Source organism: Gobio gobio (genome assembly GCF_949357685.1).
Source record: "Gobio gobio genome assembly, chromosome: 4".
Lineage (NCBI taxonomy): Eukaryota > Metazoa > Chordata > Actinopteri > Cypriniformes > Gobionidae > Gobio > Gobio gobio.
In genome coordinates this window covers 50357610-50372240 of record NC_137100.1, presented here as the reverse complement: position 1 = coordinate 50372240, position 14631 = coordinate 50357610, and the positions used below count along the sequence as shown (strand labels likewise).

The 14631-nt window shown below is 36.6% G+C and overlaps 1 protein-coding gene across 1 annotated transcript in view; it reads left to right on the top strand.

Annotated features, from left to right (window-relative positions):
* Positions 1–13234, top strand: part of gab3 (GRB2 associated binding protein 3) — a 33667-nt gene extending 20433 nt beyond the window's left edge. The window contains exons 3-10 of the mRNA XM_079815678.1: positions 106–310; positions 4613–5016; positions 5130–5182; positions 5325–5556; positions 7466–7556; positions 7860–7944; positions 10655–10768; positions 11113–13234. Of these exons, the coding sequence (XP_079671804.1) occupies positions 106–310; positions 4613–5016; positions 5130–5182; positions 5325–5556; positions 7466–7556; positions 7860–7944; positions 10655–10768; positions 11113–11229 (1301 nt within the window). The 3' untranslated portion in view covers positions 11230–13234. The remainder of the gene's footprint in view (positions 1–105; positions 311–4612; positions 5017–5129; positions 5183–5324; positions 5557–7465; positions 7557–7859; positions 7945–10654; positions 10769–11112) is intronic.
* The last annotated feature ends 1397 nt before the right edge of the window (positions 13235–14631 follow it).

Sequence of the window (14631 nt, the reverse complement as noted above, 5' to 3'; positions counted from 1 at the left end):
GAAATGAAATGTGTTAAATGTGTGTGATTTTTATTATAATCTAGAATAAATCAATGCATCAAAGCCAATCTATTTATTTTTCTCTCGCTCTTTCTTTTTTGACAGAATCAATGGACAGTCTAAATCGCACTCCCTCTTCCCAGCAGCCATCTCCAGCGCTCTCTCCTCATGTTTCTCTCGTGACCAATCAGGACACAGTTACCATCGACAGCCACGCTGTCCTAGACAGGCCTAGCGAATCAGAGATCAGCCCTCCACTTGACTACCTCTTCCTATCTCAGTGTGAAACCGGGACAAAGAGCATCGTCAGGCAAGGCCCACCTTACTTCTTGTGGTCACACATTGCAAAAACAATAATTACATGTTAATCTCGATACAGAATTGAGATTCATTCCATGTAGCGCCAGACTATCGGCTTTTCTCTAATCAGATTTAATAAAAGTGACTGGGAGAATAAATGAGAAAAGAAAATCTCTCACGCTTTTCGCTTCAGTGAAATCTTTTGATCTTGGTCACTGCAGCATAACACACTGTGATTAGATTCAAATAAAATTTTCAGGGACCTGCATGCAAAGTGGGGACTTAATGGTTTTATAAGAACGCATAATGATTTTTGTAATGCTGCTTTGTTTTGAATACTGAGGCATAATTATGGAGGGGTTCAGCTGATGAATGAAATAACTGCAGGTTTCTCAGAGTTCCATTACTGTTGAAAAGTTTGAGGTCGGTAAGATTTTAAAAATGTTTTTGAAAGATATCTCCTATGCTCACGAAGGCTGTGTTTATTTGATCACAAAGACAATAAAAAAATAGTATTATTGGAAATAGTATTCAAATTTAAAATTTGACAGCTTTCTTTTCAGTACCTATTATTTCAGTGTTACATGATTATTATAAACGTTTTACCATCCCTTGTGATCAGGTAACACTTTAGATTAGGCCATTAGGGAACACATATTCAGTATTAACTAGGAGTTTTCCCTCAATAACTCAACGGATGAATCAGTCTCTCTATATTCCTCCTCTCCGGAGCTACTCTGCTCTGATTGGCCAGATGGCCCAGGCTGTTTTGATTGGTCTATTGCGTACAGTTTTGGAAGCTAACGCCCATTACCATAACTGTACTTCAGCTCCATCCTCAGTCCTCGGCGATTATACACACAATTTTACCATATCAATCCGAGTGTAAGTCAGAAGATGAAACATTGGAAGAACCTCCATCGCATGGACGACTTGACATTTCTCAGTTATTCGCTACTCGGTTTGAGGTACATTATGAGATGTTGCAACTGTATTTCCTCACCATCAGCATTAACCACTGTAAAAAACTTTGCCTTTGTTTTACTCAGAAAAATTGAGGCAACTATTTGCATCAGACTTCTAAGTATTTTGACTCATCTAATTTGTGTTTGACCAAATAGACTTTATATGTCTTCAACATGCACCGTTAAGTAATTTCAATCATTTTTTCCTCGTTAACACAACTCAAATACTTTGTGTAGCAGAAACATAATTCAACTAAGCGCCATTAAAATTAGATGCAAAAAATAACTCAAGTGAATACACTTATACGACATGCATTAACTCTATTTCACTAATGTAACAAAATGTAATAAGCAGAATGCAGTAGAGACGAACCACAATACTGCTATAACCGGTTGCTCATTGAACGAAGCAATTCCTACCATCAGGCTCCACTCATCACCACCACGGTCACCCCCAAAACTCCAACATGACAAAAACGTTTCTAAATCCCAACTTAATAGAACATTAAACAATAATAACAAGCAGTCTACTTCATTTATCTTGCTTAAAAACACATGAAGATGAATAAATTCAACATTTTCTCTTCCAATTAAATCCCATGCAAAGCATTCTGGGAACTAGATATCTCCTTACCCACAGTAAGTAGATTGTACACATTAAAATTAAGTTTTGACAAAATGCTAATTTAAGCAGCAAACATCCTCGAAGCAACAACGGTCACGCCTGATGTAGACAACGCGGTTATAAAATTACCCTAAAATATGAAATATGATAAAAATTTCTAGATTTATGTTGCAATATGGTAAAATACGTCATCACCATGTAAAAAGGGTTCATTGCATCAGCCAAATCCAGCAGTAAATATTTTAAGTAAATGTAACTTGTATATAGTATTTTGGGAATGTTAATGTCTACAAAGCCTTGTCTAGATTACTCAGGATAAGAAGAGCGATATATAATTATACAAAATATGCTTTTGCTACAAATCCCAATTAAGTGAGCTACTCAAATCATCCAAGTGAAGTAACAAACAAAAATTTGTTTGTAAAAAAAAGTGCTTTTTTTATGTTACTGTAACGTACTGCTCTGAGGTTGAGGATCCAAGCGCAGCTTTATTAAAGGGTAATCCACAATCGTAGTCAAAAGTACATGCAAGGTCAAAACACAGCTCAGAAATGCAGTGTGAACAGAACAAGACTTCGCAATGAATGATAGACATGACCAGGCTTATATAGTGTGAGCTTACAAGGTAATGGGGTACAGGTGGATGTAATCAATGAGTGCTGATGAGTCCGGGCAAAGGATTATGGGAGATGTAGTCCTTGATGGAGTGACTGTCCGGGGTGGAGTGCCCTCCCTCAGGTGGTAATCAGGGGCACTCTCACTGGTGATTGTGACAGTTACACTTACAGCCTCGATTAATTTGTATCTGTATGTCCATCAACAACCCGATGTGTATATTTCTAATTTACGGCGGTGCACATGCAGGAACTGTATCAATAACGGTGCATATGTTCGCCCAGCACTAACGTGAATGTAACATAAACGTTTGTTAAACAAATCTTGCTCCATCCTTCATCTTTAAGAACGTAAGTAGTAAGAACGACAATCTGCATTAATAGTTTTAGGTAATAGGGGCCAACAGCTGATTAGTACAACTATTTCAGTAAGACAGTAATAACGTGAGTTAGCCGGTTAGCCTGAAACGTACACAATATAAAACACAAAACCCCGTATTTGGAACACCCGGTAGAAAATATATACATCAATTATTATTATTCATACTTACAGGTTGTGATTCTGAGGGACAAGCTCATTCAAATAAACTGAGTAATGACCCATCTTTCAAGAGCAAGCGTTTAGCGAATCCCATGTTGAACTCGTGAGATTTGAGAAGCCGTCAGTAAAATTACGTTAGATGGCTGGTCAAGTTGTTTCCAGGCGGACAACTTATAACATAGATGGGCATTATGCAAATGTCTTTTCTAGTGACGTAAAACCATCACACAGTGAGATTTGAAATACTAACGAGCAACTCGTATGGGCGGTTCAGAGTCGATTCTTTCTTTTGGGAGACGATAACTTTTTTTACTGTGCACTTTTGACTTTACAACTTTGCAGAACGTTTACATTCACAAACAGCTATATTACACACTGCATTAGAAGGAATATTCTAAAAAAATATATAATAGGGGCACTTTAAGGCATAAATCTCCCAGCCTGAAACAATAACCAAATATTCCTAAAATAGCTACATACACATTTGCAGAGATACAGCAAAGCCAGTCAACATAATTTCCTAAGCTGAAATCTGAATGCTCTGTTATGAAAAAGGGGTGGAGGTGGGTGAAAATGTCTATGTATTTGAATGGGCTTATATGTATTGCGGTTGATTATAGTAGGCTGATATTGTCTGTGGCCTGCCTGAACTACGCTTAAATTCAATTTGATCGCTCAAGCTCTATTACGTAAGGCAGTAGTTATAGTTGTTATGTTTAGGTATGGGGTAGGGTTAAGAGATGATGAATAATGGTCATGCAGAATAAGGCATTAATATGTGTAATAAGTACTGATAATACGCCAATATGCTAGTAACAACTACTTAATAGTGAATATGTGTTCCTTAAAGGGGCTATATGCGTTTTTCTGAAATTTAAACTCGCGACTGACACTTGTGGCCAAAAAACAGAACTGCTCTCATTTTCTGCTCGCTCTCGCAGCGGTGGTGACGTCACATCCGCAGACAGCGCGGGAAAAGACGACCCGCCAGAAAATAGGAAAAATAGGAGACAGGCTTATAGGTGCACCCACTGTGAGCGGACAAGGTGTCAGTATGCTCATCAGGAGATGTTTGAGTCATAAATGGTAAAATAAAAAGGCTATTGTTACGTTTATTTTGGGGAAAAAGTTGCATATAGCCCCTTTAATCTAAAGTGTTACCTAAAGTATTAATTTCTTCAACAAAAAATAAATAAAAAAAGAAACTGACGCAAAACCTGAACTGTAGTGTATATATTCCAGGAAATTTGTTTTCAAAGTTTTGAATTAACATTAACATCCATTGGAAAATTGGAAATGATAGTGTCTCTGAGCTTAATTTATTTTCTTTTATGATTTCTGAATGAGCACTCATTCAGCAGAGAAAGCCTGTGTAAAAATAGTTTCATTATTACACAACACACCACGCATTTTCCATATGCTTTCACTGAAGATTTGGTTCGGTTGAAGAGTTTCATCAACAGGTTTTATTTTGAACATGATTTATTTGACTAAACTGAAAAACTGTTGTTTTAGTGTATATATGCTTATTTCTTATGTGTTTATGTGTGTTTGTCCTTCCCTTTAGGTGTGACAGCATCTCTAACTCTGAACGCTCCTTTGAGCAGAGCTCGTCTGAGTACACAGAGGATGTGTTTAGCCCCACCCCACGCATTGACTCCTCCCCCTCCCCTTTCCTTTTGGCTGGGGTGTCCGAGCCCCCGTTCAGCGCCCCCTGTGGTCCACTCTCTCTCTCCTCATCTATTTCGTCCTGCCTCTCATCTCCCATATCTCTACGCCGTCCACCGGACATATTCAGATTCGACCGACCCTTCTGCGTGACATCAGACCCACAGACTCCGCCTCCCCTCCCACCCAAACCTACACACCTGTCCGATCAACAGAGTAATGAAGATACAGGCCGCAATCAGACGCATCCTGCTCTTCTCCCTCGCAGGACGTCACTTTCAGGAATAGACCACTTTAGGAGAGGTGAACATACACACAACTCCCTCCCCATCCCATCCCCCCAGCCTTTTTTTCTCTTTAAAACATATCCCAAAAAAAGTATTATATATTTTATTATTACACTGTCTTTTTTTCAGGAGACTTTGACAATGCCGGAAGAAACTGGAACAAACGTCTAAGCCTCAACCTGGTAAAGAAATATTCAAATGATATAGTCAAATGAGCCTGGAGAAAGTTAAACATACACAGTAAATAAGCATCAATTTGAATATTCTCTGCCAGAAACCAGATGTATCATAGTGTGTCTCTCTCTGTACCTCGGCTATCTCTAGCCGATATTTCTCAATACTACAGTTACTGAAAACCACTGTGAGGATTCATATGTGCCCATGGCCTCCCCACCAATCAGCTGCTCTAATGTCACTTCAGACGGCTACATACCCATGAGCCCCTCCACCCTGCCTGTCTCCCTACTGACCAACGGCAAACCAGAGCTGCCCTCGCCTTCGAATCCCGACCTTGAGCCTCCTCCAGTCGACCGCAACCTTAAACCAAAAAGACGGGGTAAATGTTTTTCGGGTTAAAAATGTTGTAAAAGTTTACCAGTATCATTCGCAATCAAAGCACATGGTATTATAAAAACATTAAAAGTTTTATGATTGTAGCATTTGCATTCCATATTTAGACTGAATGATTTAAATAGGAAATAAGGTTTACATGCCCCAAAATAGCATGTGCACCATTCCCAGAATAAAATGTCCATGTTCAATATATATACTACATGGTCAAACGTATGAGGAAACCACATTTTAATGTACATTTATGTTTGGCTATGTAAGATACATCTATCCCTAACACATTTTACCACATGCTAAAAAAAAAATGTGCCAATGAATGACTAATATTTCGTTAAAAACCGGATGTGATGTCAAAGTTTTAGGAAATGGCTATTTCAGAATCCCTTTTCTTTTAAACGTGTTTGCACAAGTACACTCTTGAAAATAAAGTTTAACAGAAATGTCATATAATAACCATTTTGGTTTCCCTAAAAACCCTTAAGTTCTTAAAAGAACCATTTTTGTTCTTAGTGTAAAGAACATTTAAAAAAAATCCACTATAAAGAACCTTATGTGTAGTGGAAAGCTCCATTTTCTTCATAGAACCATCAATGCAAATAAAGAACCTTTATTTTTGAGGATGTATTATTACGGAGCCCCTAAAGGTACATAAAGCGAGGTAAAATTTGTCAATGTTTTGCGGTCCCTCGAGAAACTTTGCGTTCCCTCGCAAAGAACATAATGTTTTCTCAGTGGAACGCAAACATTTTGCGAGCGAACGCAAAGTTTCTCAGGAGACGCAAAACATTTGCAAGAGAACGCGAAAGCATTGACATCATTTTTCCTCCCATCTCATATTTTTTCCCATCACCATGTCCCTTTAGGGGCTCCGTATATTTTATTAAATAGAGTGATATAGTGTGTTGTGTTAGCTGTCATTAAGCAATTTCACTGTCTGGAATATCACGTTTTTTGTTAACTACGTCAGAAAAAGAAAATAGAGAAATGGAAAAGATGATCTCATGTGAGGAGAGGTACAGAAGAGTTACGCATATTGAAAATGAATATGAGGAAGCTGAGATGCAGCAGAGGCTCATGATCTGTGTATCACACAGAAACCACATTTCTGTTTCAAACTCTAAATTCAAAAGTGTGTTTATATTGGTCTATTAGTCTCGCCTCGATATTGTAGGGTAAATTAAATATCGAATTCTCAATTTTGGCACACTTTGCTGACACTCTTCAGTAATTAAATTGTTACCCTGCTTTTAATTTTCATTAGTGCTGTCAATCGGTTGAAAAAAATGACTGGATTTCGCCCTCAAGAAGTGATTGGATTCACGCAAGAAGCGATTCTACAACTGCGAGTTGCTTGGAGACGAGTTTTTCAAGGGCGAAATCCAGTCATTTCAATAGGAATCCACACAATTGGGAATTTTGCAAAAGACTTCCTTACTGGGTTTAAGTTAGTCATGCAAATTCGTCACATTGACCAACAGAAAGCTGCTTGGTTTGAAAGTGACTTCTGCGTTTCAATTTCAAATATGCCACAATATTTTGTATATATAATAGTGTGCACTGAGTAACACACTGGTGTTTTTGTATTTCATTGAATAGCTGCATACTTCTTTAAGAGAGTCTATGTGACATATTTGAAATTCTTTTTAAACTGAGAGTTTAGGTTTGCCGAGACAAAAGCACACTAGAGGAAGTGCATGATACTGTCAGAGACACAGATCAGGAACCGCAAACAGCATTGTGTCTTGAGTGGAGGCACAGGGTTCCTATAGGTCATGCACCTTCACACAAAGGAAATGCCTCATTAAACTCAGTGAAAGTGTGTTTGTGTGTGTTGTGTGGATGACAGAAAAAGATAAGGAGTGTTTGAGTGTTTTGCATTGTGTTTGGTTTCACAGTTCGACCGCCACCTTTAGACTTACGGGGCCTGTCCACGATTTCTGAATGTCCATTGCACGTTCCCCTCACACGCACCATGACAGAACCCAGGTGAGATTTACACAACATTGAAATTTGACAAACTCACATTTACAGATCAAAATGACCTAAAAACTGATCCTAAGACTGTTCGTCTTCTCAACCTCTTCTGTCTGTGTCCTAAATCTTCAACAAAGATAATGTGTTTGTCTCGAAGGTGCTCTTCCTCATGTAACCTGATCTCTATTTCCTGCCTCTGCAAGACTGCAAACCCCTGTTTTCTCATTTACACATTTGTGATGTTTATGAGTGACACACTGATGTTATGTTGTTTTTTAATCATAAGAAATTGTTTTGTATTTGTTTTGTCTCTAGCACATCGCTTCAGTGTGTTCCTTTGGATAGGCGGCGGGGATGGGGCTTAAACGGCTCTGAACAGGAAGGGAGCATCACGCCAACGGTAATGTGCCTTCCTGTCTAAGCCATCCTTTCTCATTAATAATTTATTGCTCTGTTTCTTCGTAAAATTAGAAAGAGCAAGAGGGCAACAGAGGGAGAAAAAAACTAAAAAACAAAGAATGATAAAAAGACAAGAAAACAACAGTAAATCTCTGTAAATTACAACAAAAATAGCACAAAAAAGTGCAGACAACAGAAAAACTCATCAAACAGATATTTAAGCAATGCAAATCATCAAATTATGTAAATAATCATAATTTAACAATAAGCATAAACATGTAAAATACACAATATATATATATGTGTGTGTGTGTGTGTGTGTGTGTGTGTGTGTGTGTGTGTGTGTGTGTGTGTGTGTGTGTGTGTGTGTGTGTGTGTGTGTGTGTGTGTGTGTGTGTGTGTGTGTGTGTGTGTGTGTGTGTGTGTGTGTGTGTGTGTGTGTGTGTGTGTGTGTGTGTGTGTGTGTGTGTGTATGGGCCATTCTACATAATTGGTTCAAAGTCAGGTTTGGAAACATCTTGAAAAATGTTTTATATTCCCACAAATTTTGTATGTATGCAAGTTGTATAATATCCAAGGTACTTGTTTCTAGTAATCGTGCAGTTTATTCTCATATTGTATTTTCAGAAAGTTTTGGAATATTTTTCCTCCCCAAAACACAATAATAAATGATTTAATAAGCGTTATATAGACCTATTAAGATTCTGTTTACATCTACCTTGTAAATATATATTTTGCTATTGTATTAAAAAAGTTTTCACAGGTAACTCAATAACAATTTCAATTTTAATTTATAATATTTCAAGTGTAATTTATGAGATTTATTTTCAATCCAATCTTTCTTTGTATAAGGCATCATACTGATTTCAAAGTTAAGGATTCATTAGTTAGAATTGAACCAAACACTATCGTAACATCTCATTTTTGACATTTTGGACAAAACATAACTAACTCACTTACTAAAACACTACTAAAACATACTAAAATACTACTGATTTGCATAGCTGTACTAAAATGTTGTTTATTTCACCAAAATAAAGGATTATGTGTTCCCTTTTGTCACTACCAAAACAATGATGTCACAACCGAAACTTGTCACCACATATTTCAGTCATGACTGTTTCGGTAGTGACAATTTTAGATACTTTTGAGCCTAGCTCAATGATGCTAATCAGCACATGGTTAGCTAGCACAGTGCTGAACAGTTGTACACACATAAAAACAACATTTTATGGAATAACACCCAAAAAAGTGTGCTTAATTGCATAAAAAAGGTGTTTGGTAGTGACGTTTTTATCAAAAAACACCCAAGAAACAATGATGTCACAACCGAAACTTCACCACATGTTTCAGTCGTGACAATTTTAGATACTTTTGAGCTTAGCTCAAAGATGCTAATCAGCACATGGTTACCTAGCACAGTTCTGACAGTTGTACATGCATAAAAACAACATTTTATGGAATAACACCCAATAAAGTGTGCTTAATTGCATAAAAAAGGTGTTCGGTAGTGACGTTCCTTACACACAGATTTCTTTGTAGAGCAGTGAGTGTTTTTTTTTTTCTCTTTTGTTATCTCGTCTTTAATGAGAAAACGCTTCTCTGCCATTGACGAGATTTTCCGGATTTCCGTTATACAGTAGGGGCCTATTACGCCCCCTAGGCACAGTACAGAGTCTCCTGATCAAAACAGAGGTGAAGAAGAAGCAGAAATGAGCGATCTCATATAAGCAGATTGCATATGTAAAATAACGCAATCATCAACATTCGACAGCATATAAATCAAAACGGCTATGTTATTAAATGAAGTGTCGACCCAGGATGAGCTCCTGGACTGTGAAGTTTGGGGGTGTTGGTTGACTATAACTACTCCATCTGTGTTTTGATCATCGTTATGAATCCCACCTGTATGTAGTCTTTGACACAAACGTGATTTTCTCAGCTTTTTGCTCAAAATGTTGCGTTTAAAAAGAAACTGACCCACATTCAAGTGTTGATAAAAAAAGAATGCATGAAGCTAGAATAAAACAGAGGGTCTGTTCTTTCTTTTGATATTTTGCATGTTCAGATATTCTGTGGGCCATGAAACTTGTGAAAAGACCAAACACGCTGGCGGTGATTGCAGATTTCATGTTTACATTAACTTAAGACATAACTGACTATGTTTACGATGATACGCGGCAAGACAGGCAATTTGACAGTTTTGTGTGAATATTCGTGCGCTTTGAGACGCGTGGGCGCGCATTCATATTGGTGGCATATCTGAGGCATATACGCCGATGCCGATATATCTGCCACAGGCTCATATCGACCGATAAAAGTTTGTGTGAATTAAAAGAAAATTATATACATAATAATTATACATAGTACACAGACATATATTATGTAAACATGAACTTTTATTTTGGATAATAATAATACTTATAAATATCTCGTGAGCACCAAATCAGCATATTAGAATGATTTCTGAATCATGTGACAGAGGAAGACTGGAGTAACGATGCTCAAAATTCAGCTTTGCCATCACAGGAATATATTACATTTTTAAATGTATTAAAAAATATATATTTTACAATATAACCGTTTTACTTTTTGATCAAATAAATGCAGCCTTGGTGATAGTTTTGAGCACAAATATATATTAATAAATGTTTGTATTTATATACAGATATGTAATAATAAATGTATCGTGGGTATATTTGTATGTTTAGGACTCTCGGCAGATGCTGTTCCCAGCTTGCGATTCTGCCCCCTGGATGAGGCCTTCTCAGCTGGATTACTTGTCACTCGACTTCAACTCTGCCTCCCCCTCACCAGTCCAGAAGGTCAGTGGTGGGCATGAAGGGAATAAAATACGTCAAACTATTTCAGAAATACATCTCTTACAAGCATCTGAAGCATTCTATTACAAACACTCATTTAGTGAGCGTTCATGGGGTTTTAGTGGGCACTGCTATCTGTTGTAGTAATCTTTTCTGTGGCTTTACAAAACGGAATCTTCAGGCAGCGATAACAGTGACTCAGCATTTCCTGTCCCGTTGACTGTAGCTTTGTCACCACTCAACTCCAAACACAACATGGCATAAATCTGCCTGCGGGATTGATACAGTTCCGCCATGCTGGTTAGCGTTTTGATTGTTTGCTCATATTGCATTATTGATGTTTTCAGAAACCGCTGCTGGCAGACGAGTACAGGGTGGATTACGTGCAGGTAGACGAGAAGAAGACACAGGCTTTACAAAGCACCAAGATGGAGTGGAAGGATGTCCGTCAGTCAAAAGCATAAAGCCTTCTGAAGAGGGAGGACAATCCATTTAAATTATTACATGGTTCAAAACTTGACTTGTTTTCATCTCCTACTATTTCAGGTACATGTTGTTGAGTCTTTTACACTGCTGTGAAAGGAAACCTTCAGAAATAAAATGGCAGAATATTTAGGAAATTATTCCAGAATAAAAGACCTCCAGTACAATGATTCAAGTTTGACTTTATTTTGTTCTGCAACATCAATTTCACACCACCGTTCAAAAGTTTGGGATTGGTACGATTTTTTTTTTATGGTTTTGAAAGAAGTCTCTTATGCGCAATAAATGCTGCATTTAATTGAACAATACAGTAAAACATTTATATTGTAAAATATTATTACAATTTTAAATAACAGTTTTCTATTTTTATATACTTAAAATATATAATTTATTCCTGTGATGGCTAAGCTGAATTTTCGGAATCCTTAATCCAGTCTTTAGTGTCACATGATGCTTCAGAAATCATTTAAATATGCTGATTTGCAGCTCAAGAAACATGCATTATTATCAATGTTGAAAACAGTTATTTTTGTTTGAGACATTGATACAATTTCTTTCAGGATTCTCTAAAGAACAGCATTTATTTAAAATGGAAAACTTTTGTAACATTCTAAATGTATTAGTCACTTTTTAGTAATGCAGCCTTGCTTATTAAAAGTATGTTTTTTTTTTGTTTTTTTTTTATCTTACTGACCCCTGGGTATTGAATGTGTTTTTTATTAAGGTGTGTAATTTATGTTGCAAAACATAGAAAGTTCTAAGTTAACCACAGACCTTAATTTATTACAAATTGATATCATGACTCTATTGAAATTTGATTTGAATGGATAATGAAATGCAAACAATGCTAACAGCTTCGATTTTATCTGAAAACATGTACAGCAGAAGAGTAATTTGTTTACCAGAGCACAAATCAACACACACTCCGAGACTTGTATAAAGGAAATGATTATTAATCATTGATCATTTGCTTATCCTGAAGTACAGAGTGTCTTTTTGTGGCACTCCTTGGGACATTTACTTTGGAATAATTCCCCAAATATAACGACACACTGTTAGTCTTTACACCACTGATGTATAAGGCTCAGAAGTCAGATTGCCTATTTGTGAATTCCGAAAAACTGTTTTCAAAGGTGTCATGAAGTCTTTAAGTGGATATTCTGAATATGTAACATATTTATGATGCGTACAATCACTGAAGAGTATCACTGAAAAAGATTATGTCAATAAATGTCTCTTGCACTGATTAAAAAACGCCCTAGAGACCATGTTTAACGTCGACTTGCATTGCTAAAATATGGTTTGTGAGAGTCGGACCACTGAAACCACACACTGTGATTGGACGCTGAAACAAATCAATGAAGGAAGTGAATGTTTTATAGAAGGGAAATCTGCCTTTTCTTTTTTTAAAGAGTGAATCTTGAGTGAATACTGAATGTTGAATGTGTTAGACTACTGTCAAATTATTGACCTAACAGGGTTACGAAGGTCTGTCTGCATTTATCAGAATGTCTTTTTCCCATCGATCTTGGTCGGTTCACGATTGTGAGGCATTACGAATGTATTTCTGTCTTGGGTTGTAGAATTGTAGTGCCATGTCATGCTGTGCTTGACACTGTTCTTTTATGGTGGTCAGATTTTATCTTTGCCTTTGCTGTACTGACAAGAGCACAAAAATCTCATGGGAAACTATCACTGTGACATCATCAGTTTCCCGCCAATCCTGATATTCTTCAGTGTATGCTTTATATCTCATGAAGAAATGTAATACATGAGTGTGTGTGTGTGTGTGTGTGTGCGTTAGAGAGAGAGAGAGAGAGAGAGAGAGAGAGAGAGAGAGAACGAGTGAGTGAGAGACAAAGTGTGTGTGTGTGTGTTTCTGAAATTTAGAGACCTTACTAACCTGTGTGAATCAATGGATGTTTATCCGTCAGCAGGTAAATTATTGTGATGCATATTGAACACAATAAAAACAATTCAGCTTAATAAACTGAGAAAAAAAACTCTTCTTTGATCTTTTCTTTTTAAATATAAAGTAAGATGAATATATAAGATGTGTAACTACACTACCATTCAAAAGGGGGCGATAAGATTTTTTTATGTGTTTTAAAGGATCGGTATCACATGATCGTTCTAATATTCTGATTTGGTGCTCAAGAAACTAATATTTTTATTGGAGCCATTGTTGGACAGAAATCTTTTTAACATTATAAATGTCTTTACTGTCATTTTGATCGACTGAATGCGTCCTTGCTTACTAAAAGTTTTAATTTCTTTCAAAAACAAAGTAAATAAAATCTTACTCACCCCAAACCTTTGAACGGTAGCGGACATCCGTTCGTTTAACACTAAAAGTAAATACTTGTGGTTTTAGATTTTTATTTAAATAAACATATATAATTCCATCCTTTCCTTGGGAATTCAACTTTCTATTGTTCTGAACTTCATTTATTAACACAATTATGTTGTAGTTATTTTTGAATACACTCTGATTATGAAATTTGCAACCAGATGAAATCAAATAAGACCAGACGAAGCATGTATTCAGTTCAACTCTGTTTTCTCCATAATGAAGTTTATTATGAAATAATGATATAATGTTCTTATTTCAATCATATCACCGAATCAAAAATATTAAACTGATATTTTTCTTTATAACATAATAATAGTTTCATGTGGCACTTAGTACACCTGTGTGACACATTTCTTCCATACTGTCCTCTTACATTTTTTTATGCCCTAAAAGGGTCTTCAAAACTCCAGCAGAAGCTCTAAAATATAGAAAGAGGATCAAGATGGAAAAAAAGAAAATCACACTATAATAGAATAAATAATGTTTTGTAGCAATACTTTAAATATTGTGATTGGACTAAATACTATCCTTTGAAAGTTATCAGACAAAACCTGAATATACCATAAATTAAATTTTGCACAAGTCCCTTTAATTTGGGAAAAAAAATATATATATATATATATATATATACATATACTGTATATATAGAGAGAGAACCAAAAACAACCAAAGGAAGAAAAAAAAAGAAAGAAAAAAAAAAAACTAAAACGCTATGTCATGCTAATCCTAGCAGCGATAACCAAATTTCACGGACTTAATTTTCGCCTGAGAAGTCACATGGCGGGGTACCAGCTCATGGGGTTGGCATTCGCACATGCCAATGCACCTGTTAGAGGAAAATTTGGCAACCAGACTATTTTGGCACGTTAGACATGAACTGGCACGTCATTACGAGGTTGATCAGCAGGATTAAAGTCGTCCTGGTCCGAGTATCATTCCCTATAAAATGAAGATGGGTGGAATTATTACTTTTTAACAACTGATCGGGTTTTCCAGTCATCTGTCGGATTGCACTGATGATGGGAGAGAG